General features: G+C 40.7%; 5 protein-coding genes, 1 long non-coding RNA gene and 1 pseudogene across 9 annotated transcripts; 4 read left to right on the plus strand and 3 right to left on the minus strand.

Annotated features, from left to right (window-relative positions):
* Nucleotides 1-1,432: 1,432 nt before the first annotated feature.
* Nucleotides 1,433-8,033, plus strand: LOC130690307 (protein CASC3-like). Its single transcript, XM_057513316.2, has 3 exons — nt 1,433-1,948; nt 5,318-5,663; nt 6,458-8,033. The coding sequence occupies exons 1-3, from the start codon at nt 1,774-1,776 to the stop codon at nt 7,383-7,385; spliced, it is 1,449 nt and encodes a 482-aa protein (XP_057369299.1). The 5' UTR covers nt 1,433-1,773; the 3' UTR covers nt 7,386-8,033.
* Nucleotides 7,981-11,490, minus strand: LOC130690303 (serine--tRNA ligase, cytoplasmic-like). Of its 2 annotated transcripts, XM_057513310.2 has the most exons (11): nt 11,202-11,490; nt 11,059-11,129; nt 10,740-10,991; nt 10,340-10,585; nt 10,113-10,277; nt 9,911-10,042; nt 9,626-9,847; nt 9,322-9,511; nt 8,797-8,894; nt 8,578-8,707; nt 7,981-8,493 (listed from the first exon to the last, which is right to left on the minus strand). In XM_057513310.2, exons 1-11 carry the CDS (start codon nt 11,335-11,337, stop codon nt 8,417-8,419), a joined length of 1,719 nt encoding a protein of 572 aa, XP_057369293.1. In that variant the 5' UTR covers nt 11,338-11,490; the 3' UTR covers nt 7,981-8,416. The 2 variants fall into 2 exon arrangements, with proteins under 2 accessions (XP_057369293.1, XP_057369294.1); XM_057513311.2 differs by lacking the exon at nt 10,740-10,991 and having other exon boundaries at nt 11,202-11,488.
* A 1,347-nt stretch (nt 11,491-12,837) lies between these two features.
* LOC130690310 (gastric triacylglycerol lipase-like) lies at nt 12,838-15,232 on the plus strand. Of its 2 annotated transcripts, XM_059495716.1 has the most exons (10): nt 12,838-12,926; nt 13,065-13,311; nt 13,383-13,584; nt 13,655-13,681; nt 13,746-13,833; nt 13,898-14,144; nt 14,242-14,397; nt 14,464-14,548; nt 14,607-14,752; nt 14,812-15,232. In XM_059495716.1, exons 2-10 carry the CDS (start codon nt 13,165-13,167, stop codon nt 14,974-14,976), a joined length of 1,263 nt encoding a protein of 420 aa, XP_059351699.1. In that variant the 5' UTR covers nt 12,838-12,926; nt 13,065-13,164; the 3' UTR covers nt 14,977-15,232. The 2 variants fall into 2 exon arrangements, with proteins under 2 accessions (XP_059351699.1, XP_057369302.1); XM_057513319.2 differs by lacking the exon at nt 12,838-12,926 and having other exon boundaries at nt 12,949-13,311.
* Nucleotides 15,233-15,315: 83 nt separating this feature from the next.
* On the plus strand, nt 15,316-16,972 carry LOC130690322 (sulfotransferase 1E1-like; annotated as a pseudogene).
* A 1,100-nt stretch (nt 16,973-18,072) lies between these two features.
* LOC130690357 (uncharacterized) lies at nt 18,073-18,480 on the minus strand. The gene is made up of 3 exons (XR_009000937.1): nt 18,380-18,480; nt 18,211-18,302; nt 18,073-18,117 (listed from the first exon to the last, which is right to left on the minus strand). It is a non-coding gene; the product is annotated as an uncharacterized LOC130690357 (long non-coding RNA).
* A 1,322-nt stretch (nt 18,481-19,802) lies between these two features.
* LOC130690340 (uncharacterized) lies at nt 19,803-21,026 on the minus strand. Its single transcript, XM_057513356.2, has 2 exons — nt 20,351-21,026; nt 19,803-20,279 (listed from the first exon to the last, which is right to left on the minus strand). Exons 1-2 carry the CDS (start codon nt 20,982-20,984, stop codon nt 19,804-19,806), a joined length of 1,110 nt encoding a protein of 369 aa, XP_057369339.1. The 5' UTR covers nt 20,985-21,026; the 3' UTR covers nt 19,803.
* Nucleotides 21,027-21,629: 603 nt separating this feature from the next.
* On the plus strand, nt 21,630-23,571 carry LOC130690305 (uncharacterized). Of its 2 annotated transcripts, XM_057513313.1 has the most exons (3): nt 21,630-21,800; nt 21,891-23,336; nt 23,392-23,514. In XM_057513313.1, exons 2-3 carry the CDS (start codon nt 21,924-21,926, stop codon nt 23,395-23,397), a joined length of 1,419 nt encoding a protein of 472 aa, XP_057369296.1. In that variant the 5' UTR covers nt 21,630-21,800; nt 21,891-21,923; the 3' UTR covers nt 23,398-23,514. The 2 variants fall into 2 exon arrangements, with proteins under 2 accessions (XP_057369296.1, XP_057369295.1); XM_057513312.2 differs by having other exon boundaries at nt 21,891-23,571.
* The last annotated feature ends 369 nt before the right edge of the window (nt 23,572-23,940 follow it).

Below are 23,940 nucleotides of genomic sequence, written 5' to 3' on the forward strand. Positions count from 1 at the left end.
CACGCACCAAACCGTGTGTCTTTCCACGTCAGTCCAATGATGGATCGGCCCAGCGTTTCGCGTAAACATTGTGATGATGTGATTCTTTCTTTGCTGTTGTTCTCCGTTTGCCATTTCTCTTTGCAACGTCCCGTGAGTTTTCTCGCCCGGTGTAAAACTAACCGCACCCTTCAAGGCCAGAAAGGCATAAAAAAAAAAAAAAAACTCAAATGGAAAGGAAAATGAACACGGCAAGGCGTGAGTGTGTGTCTAGAAAAAGAAAATGGGCGGAAAAAAAAAATGATTAGTAGTCAAACGAAATGAAATTTTTTGTTCCAACAAATTACACGTAGACAAAATGGCGCATAGGTGCTTTACTGACCAGTCTCTAGAACTTGTGGGAGGGTACACACGTCGATGGCGCCCTCCAGGTACCTTTTTTAAAAGGTAACTCGTAAAATGAGCTGCTGCTGCGATCGCTAGCGAATAATAAAAACCGCACTGCGCTGTCTGCCCTAAAAAACAAAAAAAAAAAATGATGCGGGTTTTTTTTTTTAAAGATTAAGATAACCCAAATGAATCACATCTCGGTGTAGTAACATACCTACACTCTGCACAGCAGTGTCCCCATTTTTAGCTGTTTGGTTTTTCATGGACAATTTGACGTTGACAATGTTTCAATTGTTCGGTTCAAAGTGGAGAAAACCAACGTTATTACGACGACAAAGATGTGAACGCTCGTTATTTGTTCCAGGTGAAGAATCTTGACGATGAATCCCCTAAAAAAACAAAGCACAACATTATGTCATCCGACTTCTAGCGGCATCCAATTGTTTTTTGCTTAGAAACGAGAACCAATGAAAAATGTATTTATTACCATCACCCAGATCCCGCAATTGCTTCTGTTGGCTGAGACATTGTGTGCACTGGGAACCGCGTGATTGTCTTTTGTTTTGTTTTTTTTTTTCAAAAAAAAAAAAAATATATATATATACCTATAAAAAAAAAAAAGGAAAAGAGATGCGTATTCAAATATTGAATGGTGTATAAGCTCGAATGCGACTTCCTGGGACCCGAGAATTTGTCCCACACGGTGTGTGCTGCAAACAAGCGAAAATAGGAAGAAGAAAGAAGAAAGGCACTTACATAGGTCGATGACTCTCCAACAGGCAAAAAAGGGTAGGGACATGAATTCCGCCAGAGGGAAGGTTTTTTCTTTTCTTGAAAGAAAAAATACAAAATGTATGCAGTACTAGGTAGACGGCGGCCATTTTTGATCGTCTTCCAGTTCCTTACCTGGTGGGAATAAGAGAATGGGTAAGAAAGGTGGGAAAACGCGAGAGGAATAGCTGAGCTTTTTTGTTTTCGTGTGAGGGGGGAGCCGAAAGAGAAGGAAGTCGACTAGGGCCACCACAGCCAGTCGACACTCTGAAGCGGATCGGAACGGAGCTCTCCATTAATTTTTTTTTTGTTTTGTTTTGTTTTTCTGTCTGTCGTGGTGCTGCTAATGTCAAAGATTTTCGTCTCGTTATCTTTGGCCAGCACGAAAAAAAAAAAAAAAGAAGAAGACAAACCGCACACAACCGGTTGCCATACGTCCAAAAGCCAAGAGTGGTGGGTGAGAGCGTAACAGTTGTCCTTTCTTTTCCCCAACAGTCCGCCAGTTCCGGTCGAGAGCGGATGTGTTGGCTGCTGCTGTGCGAAAGAAGACATTGTAGTGCACACAATCACGTGTGAGTCTCTGCAAACACAAAAGATTTTCTTCGTTCTCCAGGCTTGTTTTGTTGTTCGTGAATGGAGCGACGCATGGATCGTCGTGAACGAGAGCGGGAACGATCCCGTCAAAGCAGTTCCACCGATCGTGTCGACTTGGATTCACGCACGCCCCTAGCCTGGCAACACCGCGATTTCAATTACCAGCACAGCGGTGGTAGTAACAATCAATCCAATTTCCACGAGAGATATCCAGGTAAAAAAAAAACAAATGGGCTTTTCTAATAAAAAAAAATAAAAGAAGAGGACAATGATGTCATTTCATTTCCCAATTATTAGCACAAGAAAAAAAACAATCCCTCCCTGTGCGCTTAGGATAATTGACATTAGTTCCATGCAAACAACGAACCTTTTTCTTTTTTATGTTTAATTGATGTGTTACCTTTAGCGTAACGTGTCCAGGTGTACGTTTCACCTTCAGTTTTGGTATTACGTGCCCATTTATATATATAGATATATCTCTGGAGGAACTGGTTCTTTCTTTTTTTTTGCTTTGATTTCTTCATCCTTGAATCCGTACAGATTTCTTGTTTACTTAGCTTGTTTTGTTTTGGTTTTTTTTTTTTTTTTTGGCCTGGAACATACTGGGCAATTTGCTGCTTTTTTGTGCTGAAAATGATTGGAAAAGAGAGAGAGAGAGAGAGAAATATTTTTAAGAGGATTTAGATAAATACTTTTTTTTTTTTTATAGATATACTTGCAAATCCGAACTCGACGAACCTTATCGGTGCGCTTTTGAAGTTGTTTTTTTTTCTTAGGCAGAAGAAATAAAAATGGGAAAATGATGTGCATTTTCACATTCTTGCCCATCGGCAAAAGAAACGTGATTTTCTTTTCCCCTTCCAAGTGTAGTATTTAATTTATTCAACCTTGGAAAGACGAAGAGCGGCATGACTAAAAAAAAAAAGGAGATGGGCAGCCCCATCGTAAATTCTCGTATTGTTGTGTGGGGGCGGATTCTTCTCTCGAATTGACGCTTAAAAAAAAAATAAAATAAAACGGACATTTTCACCTTTGATGGGGAAGAGAAAAATCAAAGTTTAAATTTTTAAAAGTTAGTGAAAGAGAAGCCATTTTCTACGGATGAAAACTTGTTTTTCTTCGCACATCGTTTTTACCTTCGTCGATTAAATTCGTCGAAATGCAGGAATCGAAAACATTCCTGAAATGTCAGGAAGGAAGCCACACACGTAACTTGTCCGCGTGATGATGTGGCCTTGGAGAAGCTCAGCCACTTGAAGTTCGGGACTGACGGGGGGAATGCACACCTTTTCGCCACCTGGCTCTATAGCGTGAAGGTGAAAAAAAAAAAAAAAAGAATTTTGTTGAAGACATTACGCGGGCAAGTGCCGACGTGTAAAAAGATGCGCAACAGACAAGAAAAGAAGAAGAAAAAAAAATGTGAGATGAGCCTTTCCTTCTCGTTCAATGGCTTCGGGGCTGCTTTGCATACGGTTATAGGTTTTGAGTTACACGAATGTGTGTGTAGGCTACATGTTCTGTTCGTCTTACGCTATGCGTCGTAACGTTCAAACGCAACGCACACCTGCGGCCATTATCGAAACGAATTTTTTCATTCTCTTTTAACCGGCGTGGGAGGTTCGTATCACGTGACTTTCCCTTTCCCCCCCCCCCCAAAAAAAATATGAGGAAGAATAGAATTTGATGTGGGAAAATCTTTTTGAAAAACATTTTTCTTTAAACATTCCCCCCCCCCCCTCCCCAGCTGACATACGACGAGGCTTCGTTTTCACGTACATTCGAATAACAACATTCTTTGGCTGGATATCTTTCAAACCGGAATTCCCCTCCCTTTCAAAGTTTTTTTTTTTTTTTTTTTTTTCACAAAGAAACAAACAAAAATCTCACCTGATCGTCGGCGATTGTTATCGATTTCAATCGGATGATATTGGCACCTGAGTTCGTTTGAAGGGACGTACAAAACAAAACTCTGATGGATTAGGTCCCCTCCGCCTGAAGGATAAACAAATGACCTGGTCTCTATCGTCATTAATATTCCTTTTTTTTTTCTTTAACGTTTCTTTGTCATGTGCTCATTTGTCTGGACATTTCAGACTCGGGACAGAGTGGGCGGTACATTTGACCAACCCCCACCAAACCGAAACAAAAATTTCATTTCTTTTTGTCTGTCCATTGTATTTTTCTTATCTTCGATTTTTGCTTCAGTGCCATCAGAGCAAAGAGCAAAAATATGTAGATTTTTTTTTTTTGAGGGGGGGGAGGGGGGAGGTTACAACGTTTCTTTCTTAAACTGAGGCATAAAAAAGTTACCTCCCGGCCAGACGATGATGACGGTGTGTCCTGCATGTAAAAGAAATTCTTTCTTTCCAACAAGATGCGCCTGTATATTTAAAGAAAAAAAAAAAAAAAAAAAGAGGGGGGTTAAAAATGTATAATACAAAATTTTCGAACTTAAGAACGGGGGAAAAGAAAGTTTTTATTTAGTGGACCCCCTACCTGAAAAAAAAAAAAAAGGTCGGAGGAAGTGCCATCTTTTGTTGGATGCCCTTCTTCGCCTCTATATCCTTACACCTGGGGAAAAGAAACATCTACAGGAATGTTGCTAAAGGGCAAAGGGGGGGGGGGACGTTTCAAAGTCTGACAATTTACGAGTAGATAAATAAGAATTTCTTAAAGATGTAGACCGAGAAAAAGAAGGGGGAAAAATTGTATACAACAAACTTTTTTTCTACATTATCAATTATTAAAAAAAAAGGAAGACGACAAAGAAACCTCCCCCCCCCCCCTGTGCTGGACTTTACAAGGAAAAACGATGTAGATTTTGTTTGAAAAAAAAAAAAAACGATCTGAAAAATAGAGTCGAACTCAATTGATGACAGATCCCAGGGTATTTTGACTGGACGCCATTTTCACGCTTTAGTTTCTTCCAGTGAACCATAATAAAGTTCCATAATGTTTTGAGAAAAAATAAATAAATGGAAGTCGTTCCACTTCACGCGCGTCGATAGTTATCTCGATCGGCGTTCCAGTAAGAGCTTCTTTATCTATCCCAAAAGGAATGTGTCCATATTCAAACCCATCGGCCTGTGATCAATTCGACCGTGAATTCCAGACCAATGATAAGAAAAAAAAAAAAAAAAATCCCTGGAACATCATTATAGCACTTGTTTTTCCTTATTCGCTGACAGGACGATCATAAATCTCTCTCTCTCTCTCGGGAAAAAAATATATATATAAATATGCGCTTTTTTTTTTTGTTACGCCTTTTACGGACATTGAACCGCAATAATTCCATCCGCCAGCGATGAGATGATGATAAACCCAACATGTGTTATTTCCTACCTCACCAACAGACAGATCTTTAAACCCCCTCCCCCCCTTTCCGTGCTATTTCCAACCGTCTGTCTTATTCGTTCGTGAAAAAAAAAAAAAAAAAAAAAAATTTGAATGGCATTCTTCAGCTGTTGCGTGTGCCCGGAAGAGTTGAGAAAAATAGCGCATTACTAACAAAAAAAAAACAAAAATAAAAATAAAAATAAATAAACATGTGTACCTTGTGATTTTTTTTTTTGTGCGATGACAGAAGGTGTACCGTCTTCCAGCTCGGATCGTTTTTCTCACCCGAGTCTGGGTTCGCGATCGGCTCGGTCTGCGGCCATGGAGGATGGCAGAGGACAGCGACAGTCTGAGAGCGGCCAACAGACGGGTAAGAGGATGCACGGCAGCGTTCCAGCCGCCCGAGGTGGTGGCAAGAAAGCATCGACTTCTTCGTCGACAGGAACTAGCAACCACACCGGAATAACACCAGCAGCCGAAGGCGCTGGTGGTGGCGGCGGCAGACCAGGTAACCGCAACTCCGCTCGCCCATCGCGTTCCAGCGAAGAAACAACGACCGGCTCGAGCAGCGAAACGGAAACAGACGCCGAGAGGTACTTTGCACAACTCACTCTTTTTTTTTTTCTTTTTCATTTGGGTTATAAATGTATCCTTTATTCTTGTATAAAAAAAGAATTAGAAAAAAAAAAAAAAGATTGGGAAATATTATTGTTTAGAAATAGATGTATACCTTTTTTTTTTTTCCTTGTTAACATCGTTCTTCCGGATGGACTGGATTTTCCCTTTTTTTTCTTCTCGAGTTATTATGCGGTTTGTATTGGTGCGTAGTTTATAAAGAGAGAACTCCCAGTCGACTCCATTTGGCGGCCATGATTGTTTCTGAAAAAAAAAAAAAAAGGCAAGCGGGGGTCTGTTTGTTTTCTTTATCTATGCAACCAACCGATGGATAATTCACTGGACCGTGCAAAAATAACCAACCTGCTGGGCAAAATCAAAAAAGAAAAAAAAGGAAAAAATCAGTTTTCATTTTACTAGCGGGACTGCAGGTTTTCTCTTTCTTCGTTCAAAAAAAAAAACGGTGCACAGATTCCAATCAGCTCGTTTCCGCGTTAGGGCGTGTCCTCTTGTTTTGTTTTTTTCCCCTTTACATGTAAATCAACATTTCTCTCTTGCCATTGACTTATTTTACATCTAAATACAAAAAAAAAAAAAAAATCAGATTGAAATGCGCTTGTCACGCTGTCGGCCCCCAAGGAATATCAAATGAAACAGCAACTAACTCGAGAAAAAAAAACCAGTTATCTGATAAACTTGAACTTGAAGATTTAAAATTTAAAAAAAAAAAAAAAAAATTCCTCACGTTTTGTTGTTTCCCGATTCATTTTAGAATGCAGACGAGCCGGCCAGGAACTAGTGGAACATTGCGCTCGATTCAGTCGATGCCGTTGTTGACTCCGTTGCAACAGCATCACATGCAACAGCAACAGGCGATTTATAATCCGGTTTTGGCCTCGGGCGGTATATACGGGGTGGTCGGAATGCATCCAGGAATGATGGCCCAATCAGCTCAAATACAGGCCGCTGCCGTGGCCGCAGCAACCGGAAATCCGACATGGAATGGAGAACCGTGTCCCGTTCACGGTTCCGGAATTCATCCGGCTCACCATCAGATGCAGATTGGACATTACCAGACGCCTCATGGAACACTGGCAACGTATCAGCCGTTGTACAGTAGCATGTCGATGAAGCGTGCAGCTTCCATCCACGAAATGGCCATGGCTACTCCACTGCCGGCCATCATGCCGCCTCCGCCGCCGCCCGGACCCATTTATGGAACTTTACCGCATCCGGGTGCGGGTGCCCATCAGTTCGTGATGCCGCCGCCCAGTCACGAACAGCCTACACATTTCGTCATGATGACTGCCCCGTCTTCCATGATCCACGGTCCACCAGCGTCATCTCTCGGCGGGAGGAGAACACGTCACGCACAGGTGCGATCCGGCGGGCCGGGCTCTTTGCCGCCCATGCCGACAGCATCGCAAATGGCCACGATGCAAAGACAAAGTCGTCAGCTGGTGGTCAACGGCAAAAACGGACAGCCGGAACCTTTGCCCGTCCGTCACGACGCGCCGCCTTTGCCACCCAAGATTCCGCCGTCGGACGTCGCGTCGAAAACGGCGTCCAGGACGAGCACGGCCAAGCCGTTCAGCTACAACGCCTGTTGCAAAGGCAACGTCGTCGTCCTTTGGGTCATTTTGGGCATCATCGGATTGGGCGTCGTCCTGGCCATCGTCTTCTATTACGCTTTTCAATAGACATTTTTTGACGTAGCTGCCACAACCAATCACAATCGTTGCGGTATTTCCTTTTCGTGTTCGGGTTGTTTTTTAAATTGCGCGCCTTTTTTTTTTCTTGTTCTAGCAAAAACAAATTTAAATTCGATGATTACGATCAATCGGAGATGGATTATTATTGCGTCTAATTTTACAGACTCACCTGAATTGACAGGTGCGATTATCCCCCATTTCAATTTTTAAACTTTTCTCCTATTATTTTCATTTCCAATTTTTTCTTCCTATTTTGCTTACGGCTCAACCGATTTCCTTTTTTTTTTTTTTGAATGACTGTAAAAAGAAAAAAAAAAGAAAATAAATACAAAACACAAAAAAAAAAAAGCAACGAACAAGAAACGAAAAAAAAAAAAAGGAAAATGTTATTCTGGATGCAAAGGTCAGCAACAACAATCCACTTGATCTTACCTTCTTCAACGCAAAAAGTGTTGAAGAAAGAAGCCCCTCTGGCTTGTGTCGTGATCCTTTGCACGAGAAATAACTTGAAGTGTGTGATCATGTTTTGACTGTCCATTAGAAACGTGCCCGTCTCTCTTTCCAACTGTGTTTTTTGTGTGTGTGTGTGCGTGTGAATGTGTTTCCCTTTTTCAACATCATTTTATTTAATTTTTTTTTCCATACCAATCCATCCCCCATCGTTTATGCATTTCATTGTGTATGATGTGAATCGACACACACAAAATACGTGTGTTCCAAATAAAAAATAGCAAAGAAAACAAAAAATTCCAGTAAAAATACCCACATCCACGATTGCCTCATTTTTTCCCATCACCTGGACCGTTTTGTTTGCTATTTGCCCTTTCCAACGGGAGTGGGAGAAGCTGAAAATGAAACAGGGGATAGTAGGAGTATCCCGCAGCGAAAGAGCAAAGAAGAAAAAAAAAAATAAAAATAAAAAAACGGGGGTAATGCAAACAAAATCGTGGGCGATGTCGGCAAAACGGTTCATTCCAGTTTCCTTCGTTTTATTATTTGGTCCGTTTGCTGTTTCTGTTTTACTTTTTCTTCTGTTTTTTCAACTCCATTTCGTCAATCGGCGCCGGTTTAGTAAACGGGATCTCTTCAGCGTACGCTACAAGAAAAAAAAAAGAGAAATCGTGAGTTGACTGTACAAACAAAAACAAATTCGTTAATAAACGTGAAACGATTGTTTTACCAGGAGGCATGAAGGGTTTCAGCACATCGGGAATTTTAATGCCAGTCTCCGTTTGATTTAGTTCCAGAATGGCGCAAATAACGCGGGTAGTGGCGCACATCGTAGCGTTCAGCATGTGCACGTAATCCGTCTGTTTTATAAACCACACAAAAATGAGAAGGCATAGGAAATGTAATGGTCAACTAAGTTAGAGGAAATGACAAAATAAGAATGCTTCACCTGAGCGTTCATTTTCTTAGTCTGGCCGTAGCGAATCAGCAACCGGCGTGACTGATACTCTAAACAGTTTGAGCACGAGACCAGTTCGCGGAAAGCACCTGAACCGTAACAAGAAACAATTGTTCAAGAACCTTTTTTTCTTTTTTCTTAAAGGAGAAAGAAAAAAGGAAGCAAAGGTTTATAACGTTAAAGGGTGTGGCATTAAAAACCAGGCTTTTTTCTGTTCATAACAGCGCGTCACCCTATTAGCCATTGTTATCGTGACCATAAAACGAAAAAAAAAGTCGGTCACGTTTGGCTTAATTCTTTCACCGCTATTCACTAGTTGAGAACATAATAATAATAATAATAATAAAAGATAAAATTAACAGTGAAAAAAAAAATAAAGGGCCGGCGGGAGGGAAAGATCCGCTTTAACGTAATCGGTCATCAACCGCTGACACACACACACACACGTCATAATAGATATATAATTTGCCTCTTTCCCTAAATAGAACGATGCGACATCGCCTTAAGAAGAATTACCTGAGCCTGGAAACCAGGCTTCAAGATCAAGTTTCTTAGCCGCAGCGTTGTTCAACGCTCCGGAGACAATGTTAACGATCCTGTATGGGATGTTCAGCGCCTGGTAGAAAGCCTCGGCGTTGCCAATCATTTCGTCCATCATCTGCCACGACAGGTTGTCGTGAGGGGATGTGATGCAAAATTGCTCCACCTTTGAAATGTCGAGACCAAGAGAAGAATAGTTGTAATTTATATCTGTTTTCCTGCCTACGTGTCAGGTAAATGAAAAGGGGTAAGTCGAGAAGCCTGGGAAGAGAAAAGACACCTTTTGGAATTGATGAACGCGGAAGATGCCGCGGGTATCGCGGCCGTGAGAACCCACTTCCTGGCGGAAGCAAGACGAGATTCCAGCGTAGCGTTTGGGCAATTCCGTTTCCTTGATCCATTCGTCGCGATGGAAGGCAGCGATCGGTTGTTCAGAAGTAGCGATCAAGTATTTCTCGTCTACTTCCTTATCTTCAGCTTTTTCGCTGCCTTTACCGATGACCTACATTGCAAATGTTAATTAATTAAATCGAACATAATTACGTTTCAATAAAGATGTGCAAACCTTGTAGAGCTCATCGTCAAACTGAGAGAGCTGAGCAACATCTTGCATGATATCTTTCCGCATGAAAAAGGGGGTTCCCATGGCAATGTAGCCCTTGGTTTGCAAAATTCTAAGAGCTAGTTGGATCAAAGCCTAGATAATAAGTAAAACAAAAAGCTGTATGCAATATTTTCGAAATTCTCACTATTGCCAATGTGTTTACTTGCTCCAAAAAGACCATGGGTCCGAGAAGGTAATAACCGCGACCGCCAGCCGTCACAGTTCCTCGCTCCGCATCCATACCCTCAACCATGTGGATAAGATCCACGTGAGAGTATTTCTTGCGGGTGACACAGTCGCCGAATGTCCGTTCCACAACATTTTCGTCCTAGATACAAGTAGTAACAAATAAGGATATTGGATTGAATTATCAACCACAGACAGACATACCTCATTATCGCTGACATGGACACTGGAGTGCAAATGATTGCCCATTTCTCTAAGACCATCATTCCTTTCCTTTTCGGTCTCATCCAATTTCTTGTTCGTCTCAGCAATGGCTTTATCCATGAGTGTGCTGACCTTCTTGATTTGGTTAACCGTCAATGGTTTTAGTTGCTCTCCAGTTAGGCTCATAGAGCCCATGAGTGATTCAAGCCCGTCAGGAAGAACATCATCACCTACAGGTTCTTTTTTCTAAATACAGTAATTGGATAATACATGTAGCAAATGAATTATCAGGTTTTAAGACTATACAGGTAAGATGGACATGCTGCTTCTGAAGGGGGAAGTAGGGATGGCTTGTTCATGCTCAACACTCAAAACCAGTAAATTTGTGCAGCCACATTACCTGGATAGAACCTTTTATCGCACTGATGTGATGGTACCACCGGTTTATGTGTGGGTAGCTAGAAAGCACTGGTTTAGGCATCGAAGCATGTATAGCTACATCCAAATGACATGGAGTGTATCCATCGATATAGCTATGAGATTGCAAGTGAGAATTCAAGTTTTCCAACGTTTGGGGACTGGACAGATTTTGGTAAGCGCCCCTGGCCTCTAGTGATTCTGATTTAGGGACAGGAGGCTTTTTGCGTTCCAGCTGAAGTCAGAAAACCATTTTTCCAACACATTTCACTTGATTTCAAGAAAAAGCAAAGTGTGACTACCTTCATTTTCTCACCAATCTCCTTGCTGGCGGAATTCTTCAACTTATTTAGCTGATCCAATTGGAATCGTACTGCAAATGCAATATAATATAACAATTAGTCTAAGTGCAGTTGTAGCCTGGAGACTAAGATTGCCTACTTACATTGTCTCCATTGATTGTCTTTTTCAACAATTAAATCTACAAGTTTTACATCTTTGAATCTTTTCCTCTGGTTTTCCCTCATTTTTTCGGGATCACCGCCCTTGTCGGCTCGAAACAGATCGATATCGAGAACCATTTTTTAGATTATTTTATTATACAAAACTTCTAGGAGAACCCAGCTAATGAAGAAAGAAAACCTAAAAAGGCTGATGCAACCGGTCCACGGACAGAAAGGGCTGCAAATTCGGCGGAAATTTCGGCCACGCGTGACAATCCCTTGTGGGTTACGAAGAAAGTCTAAACAGCAACCGAGTATAATGACAAGAGATACCAGATGGCCTCCGTCTGCATTGCCGGTAGTTCGAAATCACGATCAATGGGGAAACCCCCGACAAAAAAGAACATTTTCAAGTTGGTAATCGCTAAATTATGCCAAAGAAAATGCTCTCTTCAAGGCCAAGATCTATAAATAGTCACTCTTTGATTATTACGCTTTGGCCTTCGTAATTCATCACCGTTCTCCTTGCACCCCTTGTGAATACCGAACAAATGGTCTCGATTACTTGAAGTTTTTCCACCATGTGAAACATTGGAATCCGACACCCAAAATGCAGCAATCAGGTATTGAAAAGGCCATGCCATCACGTTACAAATCCTAATGAAACATTATTGAACAATCATTTACGAAATCAAATGTCGATCGGATTGGGAAAAAAAGAACCCCGTTAATTTTAACAGTATCAATTAGTTACAACTATATCCTGCTGGCAATGGTATCTCACTCTAACCGAGCCATACCACGTTGTTCGAATGAGGTTAATTCCAGAATATCATATTTCGGTGAAGCTTCGTTCCAACGTGAAAACTACTTTCACGTCAGCTGTGACGATTTCCAGTGCGGGAAACACGTCGATAAAATAACTGATTCGATAATTTCGTTCCAGTTGGAGAACTTTCAAGGACGTTAAAATGAGTGAAAGAAAAAGAAAGCAATAATGGAATCTCCCAATGTATGACGTTATTAATCTGAAAAGCAGACGGGAGAAGTGTCTCTCCAATGTGTCAGTTCCTATTTCGTTGGCCACAAATATTTCTTTTTTCTTTGCATTTCCAGGTGTCAGATGTGGTGAAACATTTGGATATTTTGAAACACAAGTTTCTCAGTCAAACAAGGTTTATTGCTATTTAAAAAATATTTTATCTTTTTCGAAATTTTTCTCGTTGTCTGTATGATTTCATTTTTTTAAGCAGGTCAACTGCCAAATTTTCGTCTATCCATATGCCGAAAATTTCCCCTACCGAAATGTTTTCCATTTATTTTTACGGCCGAGTTTGCAGTTTTTCATCTTCACATGCCCAGCCTTTAATTAGAGACCGGAAAGACTTTCGGTCGTAAAGTATCGTACTAGGCTACACTACGACAACAGAAGACCACAAGAATAGAAACAACCAGTTTAAGTAGGTCTTTTTCACCCTTACTCACTTAATGGTAATTCACAATGAAAATGACTTTTGTTCTGTTTTTCCCTTTCTCCTCCTTCTTGTTTGGATAATCATAGATCTTTCGGCGTAGGAAATGAATGGAAAGAGGCGCATCACTATTAAAGTGAATTACTGTTTAGCGTCCCCTAGACATGCAAATAAAGGTCACCTAAAGCTGACGGGAGTTTCGAAATGATTTCCAACATATGTATACATATACAACAGAAACCAAACGTGGTTGAGGTAAGCACGAACGCTATTCCAGTCTTCATTGGTCTTCCAGCCTTCTATGACGTGTGTAGTCCGTTGGATTACCTGACAAACGCTACTGCTTTATCTACCCGTCAATCACTTATTGTTTTTGTTTTTTTACTTAACAAGGGCCTCTTTGATTAAGAAAATTTGATTCTAAACCGATCGACAACCGTTTCAGAACGGCGTTTGGCCATTTGTGGGCGTCACGTGTTATTGGGCTTGTCGGATGGCGACACGACATTCCCCGACATGGTATTCTCATCTAGGTGTTCCACTCATCATCATCATCGCACTCAACGTTGTCGAAAAATTGTCTCAGTCCATGCAACCGGATCAAAATGAATTTTACAATGAGGAGCGTTACATGACGACGGTAAATCATTTCACGGTGATCTTTTAATTCTATAATTACAAAAATGATTAGCGACTTGATAAACGACACAGGCGGATATTATTCGCAAACGTGGATTTCCTTTAGAAGTCCATCAAGCAGTGACGGAAGACGGGTATATCCTTGAACTTCACCGGATACCTTACGGACGAAATGGACTTTCACCCAACAATCAATCGAAACCGGTTTTTTTGCAGCATGGTCTTTTATGGAATGATCACGCTTGGATGATGAACCCTACAAACAGTTCACTAGGTTTCTCTTTCGCTCTATCCTCTTTATCTTTATTCTACTCTAACCAATCATTTTGATTTGTTTCTCACAGCTTTCATTTTGGCGGATCATGGCTATGGTAACTCATCCTGATATTAACTTGTCGATCGTTTACTCTTATTGATGATTGTCATGCTATCCAGATGTGTGGATGGGAAATTCAAGAGGTAACAGTAATTCCAGGAAGCACGTATCGTTGGATCCGGAAAAAACAGACTATTGGAACTTCACGTAAGTATTAAAAAAGAAATTAAAAAACCAATGACCAGTCTTTAGAGCATGATGATTGGATCAGGTGGGACGAGATGGGTCGTTTCGACATACCTGCCAGTATTGACTACGTTCTTAATATCACTGGGCAAGACAAATTATCAGCCTATATCGGATATTCTCTTGGCTGCACACTCTTCTTTATAGGCGCAATTGATAAACCAAAATTGAATAACCAGGTTGAAATGATGATTGGGCTCGGACCAACGGCCAGTATCGCTCACTTGGACAATTTTTACCGTTATTTGGGAATGGTTGTTAAAATTTATCACGTAATCTACTGATTCCTTCTTTACAGACTTAACTCTTGCGGATCACGAAAACCACTTTGACATGGTCCATAACCGTTTTATGTTATATTGTTTTTAGTTCTTGGTTCGCATGACGTGCACAGCAGTTTTGCATTCCAACGATGGACTTTCCCACAATTTGCTGAAATTCTTTTGTGACTCCGGACGATTTGGTGCCAATTTATGTCTGCACTTGCTCTTCCAGATTTTCGGATATTCGCAATCATATTACGTGGTATACTTTAATTATCAACTTTACTATTCACAATAGTAATTCGCACATTTCATCCTTGGCATTTAGTCCGCCCTAAACGCCATAATTGGACATTATCCGGATGGAACGTCCATCGGAGCTGCCGTACAGTTCCTCCAACATTCAACTTCCGGTACACTTGTTAATACAGTAATTAGAGCATTGATTGAAAAAGTTGGAACACTTCTCAGGTGAATCATTCCATCACTTTGACTACGGTTGCCATGAAAACCGGAGACGTTATGGAACTTGCACTCCAGCACACTACGACCTAAGTCTTGTTACGGCCCCTGTCTACCTAATGAGCGGGGATCAAGATCCGATAGCACCGCCTAAAGTAAATCAGATAATTCGATTATCGTTACTTTAAAAAAATTTAATCATGAAATGCTACAGGACGTGCAGTGGTTGGCGACCAAACTGGGCAATTTGAAATCTTCCATAGAGATTGAGAGTCCATTCACCCACGGCGATTTCTTGTGGTCAACGCGAGCCACTGAGCTAGTTTACCTACCCATCATTAGCCTTCTTTCAAAGTCCCATCTCACTAGTTCTGTATAATTTACCACTTTAATTCCATAAGAAATTTTATGCGCTCAATATTAAGTTAATTACTTTTAGCAGTGGAAGGCATCGAGGCAAGCAATCAGGATAAAAACGAATAAATAGGAAAAGCTATAGACTAGCAAACAAAACTTGCTGGAGCTCACCGATGTACATCAATTGATGTGTCATGCATTAAAGCTCAAACTGTGTTGACAAAAAACCTATGTAAATAAGGAACTATTCAAAATTGTAGTCTTTGAATTGAGATGAATGACTTGCATTTTACTGTCAGTTTCTTGTTATCTACACTTAGAGACGGACTGTATAACCCTTGTTGCGCAATTCCATCTTTTATTTGACGCGAGCCCATGGCAACACTGGTGAAAATTTAGAAAGTTGTTTGTTTTCTTTTTTTCATTCCTTTTTTTAGCTCACGTCTGAACGTAGAAAAAAAAATCAACTGGCGTTTTAGTTGGTCATCACAATGTCGTCAGGGAAGGAGCAAGTGATCGGCTCGGCTGGAAACGTCCAGTTCGAATTAATGGAAAACAGTTTAACTAAATCATTTCAAGAACACTTCGTTAGTTACCCAGAAGGATTAGTTCGAGGCAAACCCGGAGGCTTTGTCTGTTCTCAAGAATACGCCCGACACGCCGACGAGCTTCTTCATTTCCAACCCAGAGGCGATGATGTTTGGATCGTTACTTTCCCAAAATGCGGTAAAAAACAACAGCCTTGACATAATTGACTAGCTCAAATTATACCTGCTTTTTTTTTGTTAAGGAACTACCTGGACACAGGAATTGGTATGGATGGTGATGAATAGATGTGACAAAGAAGCTGGCAAACAACCTTTGAATATTCGTTCTCCTTTTTTAGAGTATGCCATTGTTTTATATTTTCAAATTGACTGAAATAATGACAGTGTATGATTGATTCAGATTTCCTTATCTTGCTTCCACGAAAATGGAAGACAATTCAACGCAGATGACGAAAATGATTTCTGTCGAAATGGTTGAGAAAATGCCATCGCCCCGAGTCATCAAAACTCACCTGCCATTATACCTGCTGCACCCGAATTTGCTCGATACCAGCAAGGTACGTCTCGAGCTTGGGTTTTTAATTAAAAAACAGTCTTAAATAGTTCCCGATTGCACCATCAAAGGTTGTCTACGTGGTGCGCAATCCAAAGGACGTTATTGTTTCGTTCTTCTACCACCACAAACTCATCAAAAATACATCAGTATAACGGAACGTTGGACGAGTTTGCTCAGTATTTTATGAATGACGAACGTAACTTTACCCTTACAAACTTGGCGCATTTTAAAGTTTTCTGACCTTTTTCTTACATTTTTATGTTATTCTTGATGGCCACAGTGTTTTATTCACCGTTTTTCCCGCACGCTTTGGAAGCGTGGGCTCGCCGAAGTCATCCCAATATGCTCTTCCTTTTCTACGAGGATATGAAACGAGTAAAAAGAGAATCGATGATACTATCGCAGAGTAATTTTACTTAACTCAATTTCCCTTTTTTTAAATGGCAGGATCTGAGGGGTGAAATCGAACGAGTTGCCCATTTCGTTGGCAAAGTTTTAACCGAACAACAGATGATTGACCTAGTTGAGCATTTGGGTTTTGATAATTTTGCGAAGAATGAATCGGTCAATTTCGAAGCCGGAAAAGATTTAGGTTTCATGAATACAGATGGCCGTTTCATCCGAAAAGGTAAAATAGCAGTGTTTAAAAAAAGAAAAGAAATACAATTGACGTCTGCGGATTTTTATGTTACAGGAGAAACAGGAGACTGGAAAAATCATTTCAGTGCCGAACTCAACGATCGCGTTGATAAATGGATTGAGAAAAATCTCGAAGGAACTGATTTGAAATTTGTTACCGAATTGAAATGAATGCTCGGACATTCGATCAGCGTTCTATGCCAGTGATGTTGTCACTGAGAAACCGAGATCGATGTGTCTTGAATACGCCCAATAGAATTATTCGACAACTCAATCGATACGGAGGACAAGACCTTGCTTTTACATGTATTACAAAATTTGAGTGGGATTTAAAGACGAAAAGACTGGCATTGACATATTCCTTGAATTCAGCAAGAGATTTAAGAGCGCCGTACTGCGCAGCGTCGATTTCTCTTGCCTTTCTATTGCGCAAAGTAATCATTGAAACATATTTCCTTTTAGCGGACTTACGCTGAGCACGTCCATCGCAGCACTTCCTGTCCTTATGTTTTCAACTATTTATTACAATGAGCTTCTGGTTATTTCCTGCGAGACGTCCGGTATGACTTGTTACGCTTTCCGATCCATTTGTGCGACTGACCCATCTACCGCACAACCAGACGGGACTTCATGAATTGCTAGTGAAAGACTTTACGGAGGGGTTATAAGAAAAACAGCAAAGCTGACGGGCAAACTTTTGTCTACGAAAATGCTTGGCCAGTCCGATAAAAATCCGTAGCTGTGTCACTCTCCTATGGCTTCTAATCAGCTGGGGAATGTAGCCCAATAGGCAAGTCAATTTATGTCAACGTATTCGGCAAACTAAAAGATACAACAATGCGATATAGTCCTCCACACAATTTCCCGATTGAAATGAGCTTTTCAATTGTCTGCCCCAGGACACACGTCATCAAATAATCTTGATTCCTAGAACATAGAACCGTGACCTAAAAAGGAGCTTAGATGTAAGCGAAAACCAAGCACATTGAAATACTAATAGGATCACTGCTTTATTGATACATTTTTTCATAAAGTTGGCTTGTGTAACGCGTTATTGTAATATTTCGCAAACTCGCCATAGTTTTAAACGATCTTCCTAGTCAATGAGACGTTATGCTATCATCTCGGATTGCGCAGGTAAAATGTAAACAAATACGCAGTCAACGTCAGTAACCCAAACAAGTCCAATTGGAAAATTCATACACTTTCATTCAATTAAAGAACTACGCGTTTATTTTGAAAGACTCGGAATTTGTATATAATTCTACACAATTATTCAAAATCAAGGATTTCCCATTAATTAAACCAAGAAAAGGCTTGCAAATCAATTTGGCTTTACGTTGTTGATTGCATATTCATCATGTCGTTTCTCCTCTGGTTAATTCGCCTGCCATCCTACGCGATTGCAGTGAGCGACAGCCTATTGTTGTCGAATTCCGACAAAGAAATAAAATATTTCAACCTTGTGGCTTAAATAAAATCAATATCGATTTCGCGTTTTTTATATACGTACGCCATCACCGCATCTCTGGGCGTTTGCGAGGCTGGCGCACCAGAATGCCGGTCCAAACGTGCAAGGGTTACTGCCCACAAGTTGTGCATCAGCTGTAGTATCATTGAAAAAAACATGTTTAGTGCAGCAAAGCGAGAATGTGGAAACAAAATTGAAAATGGCGTATTACCAACAACAGCTACGACGGCGATAAAGCACAACAAAATCAATAGAGAGCGCATTCTTGTGCGTGTTACTGCGATGGTGGACGCTGCAGGTATGTGGCATATTTATATGCACCCAAGAAGAGTGTTCCATTTTCATGATGCCACGCTTTGAGTCTTTCCATTCTAATGGAAAAACCCAAGTACTTTCTTCAAACTTTCCACTCGAATAACTTATTTATTAAAAGTTTTCTGTCGCAACTAAACCTTTTAAGATCGGCAATTTTCAATCAGCTCTTTGTAGCCTAGTACTTATGATAAAACGAAAATCATGTATTCCTCAGGCGACAGCAACGACGCATTTTGTGTTTCAGGTTTTGGAGAAGTTTAAATTTTTTAAATGTTTCTCCTTGACATCACATTTCGGAACAATGTCGACTTTCGTTTGCGTCTATTCACTCTGTTTTTTTTTCTCGTTATGCAACAATAATATAAGATTGCCACATCAGTATGGCATAGAGGCTCTCTTGTTAATACAGAACGTCTTAAGGGGATTAGTAAATGAACCTTAAAAGTAAAATGGAAAATTCCAAAAAATGAGGATTTCTCGGCATTATAATGAATGCTTCATTGACGCAAATGAAATGAAAGTTTTGGCCGAGTTAGGCTCGTCATGTAGGTTTTCACGAATTCTTTGATCGTTTCCGAGACTCTGTTTATTCTGGAAAAACAGACTGGGTATACGACACTTGCACAGTTATAGATATGTAATTATAGACGCATTGTGCAATTAAAAGACAAGAGTATCGTACGAAAAAGAAATGCTTTGCGATACGCTGAACGTCAACATGCACCATGACAAGAACCAATCAATACGGCGGAAATGAAATGCTATTAAAACAATTAGTGATGTTGACAACGAAAAAAAAGGTAATGCTTTGGTCCTAATCTGAAGTCATAAGGAGCGCCCCAAATGGGATTTCGCGAGAAAAAGATGTGCCAATATGTGCATCCAGACGAGAAAATAAAAAGGAAACGATATTGCGATCAATACTGCACAAGATTTATGTCTGAAAAGGGGACAGATGCTCATCCTGCCAACAGATAAAAATCGACAAAGCGATTACGTCTGAGCCAAACTTATAAAAGATTTCTTCAAGTGACCCGATCGACCTTTAAGCTACTGAAGGTCTTTTGAAAAATGTCATTGTTACAGACAGCACGCCTGGCTTATCCGGCCTGAACGACACGAATATTTACACTTTAAAAATGATTGAATCTTTCATCAGCCATACGTGGGTTGGCATAAGAAGTGAACAATTCAAATGATCAAATATACAAATGAACTCAAAGAAGCGAGAGAACATAAATCGCATGTTCTGTTGTTCGTTGCCCATCGCATTCTATTCAAAGAAATTATTTCCCAACATTTGAAATATCAAAAGAGTATTCAATTTCCTGTAGCCTGCAACTGACATTTGTTAATCAATTTCCTTATGGTATGGAGAATCGCCCTTTGAAATTCGGAACTACTTAACATGTACATGACCGGATTGTAGATGCTGTGCAATAAGAAAAAATTCCACATGTAAGGCCATGTCCGCAAAATCGCGCTGCAATCTCCTTCCAGGCGGATGCACCAATAAAGACCAATGGCGTAACTGGACACAGGAAACGTACACAAACAGAACGGCAGGACATTGACGGACATATTGAGAGCAGCTTGAACTTCAAGCCGACTGATTTTCGAACGGCTTTGCATCCAGGGAAAACAACCGGCCCCCAAATGGTCGATGGACAAAGCCAACTGAGCATCCGCCGAATGCGAATGAGACGCATTTCCATCAGCACAGTTAACGGAAGAAGGGATTTCGGGAAAAGCAAATAAAACTCTTTCGCCTATCGGTGATGTTTCCCTTCTCGGCCCTGAGACATTAAAAGATACGACGGTACGTTTTAAAACAATTTCCGTTCTTTCAAACAAAAGAATTAATTACCAGAACTGGCTACAGATGTTCGGACAGGTGCCGTCACGAACCTGACCGTGATGGGTTTGTGTCGATAGCAGGGCAAATATTGCCGAATAATCGTCTTAGTTTCAACGAAAATCTTGAAATGGAGGACGACGCAGACAGTGCCCAAAACGAGATCCCACGCGAGCACCCAATGCAAATGAATCAAATTCTCCGTGCAAGTATAAATGGATTGATAACCCGTCCAAAATGGAATGGTAACTATCACCAACGTCAATGCCGAGGTCGTCGAAATTAACACGATCACGTTGCGAACGGTGACGTTCTTCTTGTACCATTCGTAGCGGACAATGGACAAGTAACGATCCAAAGCGGCCAGCAAAATGCAGAGCAACAGCACGGAATAATCGACGCTGCACATGAGAACAAACACTTGACAGGCCAGCTGATCGTGATTGACGATAACGGCCAATTCGAGAGCGCACTGGACCAAAAAGAGGCATTCAGAAAACGAAATGGCGGCCCAAAAAATGTGCCGTGGATAGCGCAATTGCTGCGAACTGGTCACCACTAAGATGACGATACAATTCAAAAACGTGCCAACAGCAACTACACAAGTCCTGTAAAATTCCTGGGTGGTCGTGATGGTTTGCATCATGATGGGAAATTCAAATATATTGAGAGTAGCGTTTAACGGGTTTGTCGGATTGCCCATGTTAACGTTTAGATTGTGGCAGTCAGACTAAACACGTCCTCGTTCTACAGGTGTATTGAGATTTCAAATGTCAATCGTATTGGCCTGCGCGCGCCAGAATGCGCAACAGTTTCGTGCATTATTTAAACGGAAAATTTCCAAAGGACAACATGTTTTCATTCAAAAAATAGGGGATTAGTATTTCACAAGAAAACTTCAATAACGAGGATCACATCGAAATTTTCCTGCATTGAGAGAAATCCTATTAGGACAATCTACTGTGCATGAAAGTAAATGCGTCATCGGAAATTTCAAGAAACGCTAAAGCTTGATGACAGTTTCAAGAGCAAAACAGAGTTTTATTAAATTACAAACTGAATTTGGTTTGTAAACGGTGATACTTGCGACATTCTATTGATGATAAACAAAGGCTGTCGTTTACAGCTATAATCTCGGGACTCACGAACACAAATGTTATCTCCTCGACCGCCCGCCTACTATCACAAATTTGGCAAGAGAAAAGATAGCGAAGAAAGATAAGGCTTAAAAATGCAAGTAAATCAAATGTGGCAGTGTGTCACATCCGCTTCATTCACCTTAGTGCTCCACTTGTATGAAACGTTTCCTCAGTTCTTCCTTTGAATTTCGACTTCGATTTTTGTGAAAATACGTGGAACTGAAATTAATTACCGAAGGTCATCTCGGCTAACGATTCTTTACGACTCTGCGGCTGCTCGACATTTTAAAACGCTGCAATTCCATTTTTCAAACCAGTTCTGAGTAAGTAGTGCCCTATTATCTGTGTGCCCTGTGTACAAAGAGGACTATTGACATTTCGAAAAACACTTAAAATTGCTATTTTTCATACAGGAGAATTCATATCCTCATTAACTTCGAACTAAGATGCCACCCACCAAAAAACTCGTACTTGATTTACCATTCGATTTTAATCCGGACAAGATTCTTGAAACAGCTACACCAGATCAGTGCGCTATCGTACTAATTACCGGTTGTGAAGCTCTTCACGCCCTTTTAAATAAGACAACTAAGCTTACCAACGAGCAAGCTTACGAAAAGGCCAAAACGGACGAGGCTGAGAAATGGGCTCGAGAAAAATGTAGATTGGAAGAAGACGCAAAGCGAGTGATAGAAAAACTGCAGGACACGAACGCTGATAAAGTCAAGAAATTGGAAGACGAGTTGAGTGTCCTTCAAAACAAAATTCACAGTCTCCAGAGCTCCATTGAATGCAAAGACATCCTTCTAACCAATGCTACAACGCAGCTCAATGAGCTAAGCGCATCAGAAATTAAGAAAATTAACGACGCTAGAAACCAAACACGTTCTGAGCTGTCTGATGAGCTAAATAGATTCAAGGATGATCTAAAAACAGCGAATGATAAACTTGAAAAGGCCAAAGATGATCTTCTTAAAGCTGAGAGGGAATACAGTGTCAATCTCAAGCAAATGGGAGAAGATAAGCTCATCGCCATTCAAGAAGCAGTTGCAAAAGCGCATAAAGAACTAGGTGACAAAAACAATTCCTTGCAATCGCAATTGCTCTCGTTAACTGGAAGACAAGCTGGTTCAGCTACGAAAGGAAAAGACAATGAATGTGCCTTTGCTACACTGCTTGACAAAGCTTATGGCCCGAACAAATCCTACAAAAGACTGGATAAGATAGGTAACATGTCTGGTGATCACATCGTAGAATGGGAAGGAATGAAAATAATGATTGAAAATAAGAAACATGCAAAACGCATAGTATCAGGTGAAGTGGTAAAAGCAATTAGGGATTTCGAATCAAACAAAGACTGCAATGTACTAATGTTCGTCAGCGAGGATAGTACTATTATTGGGCATGAAAGACCCGGTGATTTGGATGTTACCCACACCGCGGACGGGCGGACGGCTATTTGGATGGGCAACTTCAGTTTCAACGAAGATAAGGTCACCTATCTCCAAATGATCGGTCAGTTTATCTTAGAACTGGGAGTACTACAAACCAACGTGAAGCAACTAGAAAGTGCCGAAGCTATTGAAAATTACAAATTCAAGGTCGATAATCTTGTACACCACTTTCGTAGAACCAAAGCTGATTTAGATAACCTACTCAAATTACAAAGGCAATGCCAAAGCGAGCATAATAAGACGTGGGGAAAGCTAAAAGAAGAGATGGTTTCAGTACTTAAGCGTTTCGATGAACGCCAAGCAGATGCGATTGAGATTGAAAGCAATAACAATAATACAGACGGTGCTAACGCAGACGTAACTGTAGCCAAAAATACATCAAGAAACGCGAAGAGGAAGCGAACGGTAAAAAAACAAGGGGATACGTTGCCGAAGTATTTTAAACCAAAAAATCCTACAGGTTTAGTGGGACAAGGCCAGTCAACAGACGGTGCAATGGGCAATTCCAGCGGAACAACTACAGATTTGGTATACATCAACTAACACCCAAATTGATTCCGTGCTAAACAGAAGTTTCTTCTGGCCAAGACATGTTGAACATCTCTTTTTCAAAAAAATTTCAAACAAACTGTCCCTAACTATGCACATCCAAAATACACTTCTAATCAAAAGAACGATAGAGCCAAAGGCACTTACCTTGTGGGAAGAAACAGATCGTCAAAAGAGAACTTGTAGATTTCATCCTCTTCTCAATGGGTCTGCATAAATAAAAATATCGATTACTGATTGACAAGTTAAATCCACCACAGAAACTAACCGATTTTTTTCTGAGGAGAATGTCCTTTCACGACGAGATTCCTTTTACGTCTAGGTGCACAATTATCCGCGGAAGAGCTTCCATGCACATCTCAACTTAGGCAAATGCGATTGGCAACTAACAATTTTTTTACATTTTTTTGTCAAAGGTGACAAAAAGGAAGGGTAAGATAAATGACGTGGCTTTCGTTCC

Source organism: Daphnia carinata, chromosome 6, assembly GCF_022539665.2.
Source record: "Daphnia carinata strain CSIRO-1 chromosome 6, CSIRO_AGI_Dcar_HiC_V3, whole genome shotgun sequence".
Classification (NCBI taxonomy): domain Eukaryota; kingdom Metazoa; phylum Arthropoda; class Branchiopoda; order Diplostraca; family Daphniidae; genus Daphnia; species Daphnia carinata.

Coding starts and splice junctions, on each gene's coding strand:
- LOC130690305 (XM_057513312.2), top strand. CDS start 21,924: ATGCCACCCACCAAAAAACTCGTACTTGATTTACCATTCGATTTTAAT.
- LOC130690307 (XM_057513316.2), top strand. CDS start 1,774: ATGGAGCGACGCATGGATCGTCGTGAACGAGAGCGGGAACGATCCCGT. Junction 1,949..5,317: donor TTTCCACGAGAGATATCCAG/GTAAAAAAAAAA, acceptor GTGCGATGACAG/AAGGTGTACCGTCTTCCAGC. Junction 5,664..6,457: donor ACGGAAACAGACGCCGAGAG/GTACTTTGCACA, acceptor GATTCATTTTAG/AATGCAGACGAGCCGGCCAG.
- LOC130690303 (XM_057513310.2), bottom strand. CDS start 11,337: ATGGTTCTCGATATCGATCTGTTTCGAGCCGACAAGGGCGGTGATCCC. Junction 9,848..9,910: donor TTGACGATGAGCTCTACAAG/GTTTGCACATCT, acceptor TTTGCAATGTAG/GTCATCGGTAAAGGCAGCGA. Junction 8,895..9,321: donor AGCCTGGTTTCCAGGCTCAG/GTAATTCTTCTT, acceptor GTTACGGTTCAG/GTGCTTTCCGCGAACTGGTC.
- LOC130690340 (XM_057513356.2), bottom strand. CDS start 20,984: ATGATGCAAACCATCACGACCACCCAGGAATTTTACAGGACTTGTGTA. Junction 20,280..20,350: donor AACATCTGTAGCCAGTTCTG/GTAATTAATTCT, acceptor TTAATGTCTCAG/GGCCGAGAAGGGAAACATCA.
- LOC130690310 (XM_059495716.1), top strand. CDS start 13,165: ATGGCGACACGACATTCCCCGACATGGTATTCTCATCTAGGTGTTCCA. Junction 13,312..13,382: donor AGGAGCGTTACATGACGACG/GTAAATCATTTC, acceptor TAAACGACACAG/GCGGATATTATTCGCAAACG. Junction 14,753..14,811: donor ATCCGATAGCACCGCCTAAA/GTAAATCAGATA, acceptor GAAATGCTACAG/GACGTGCAGTGGTTGGCGAC.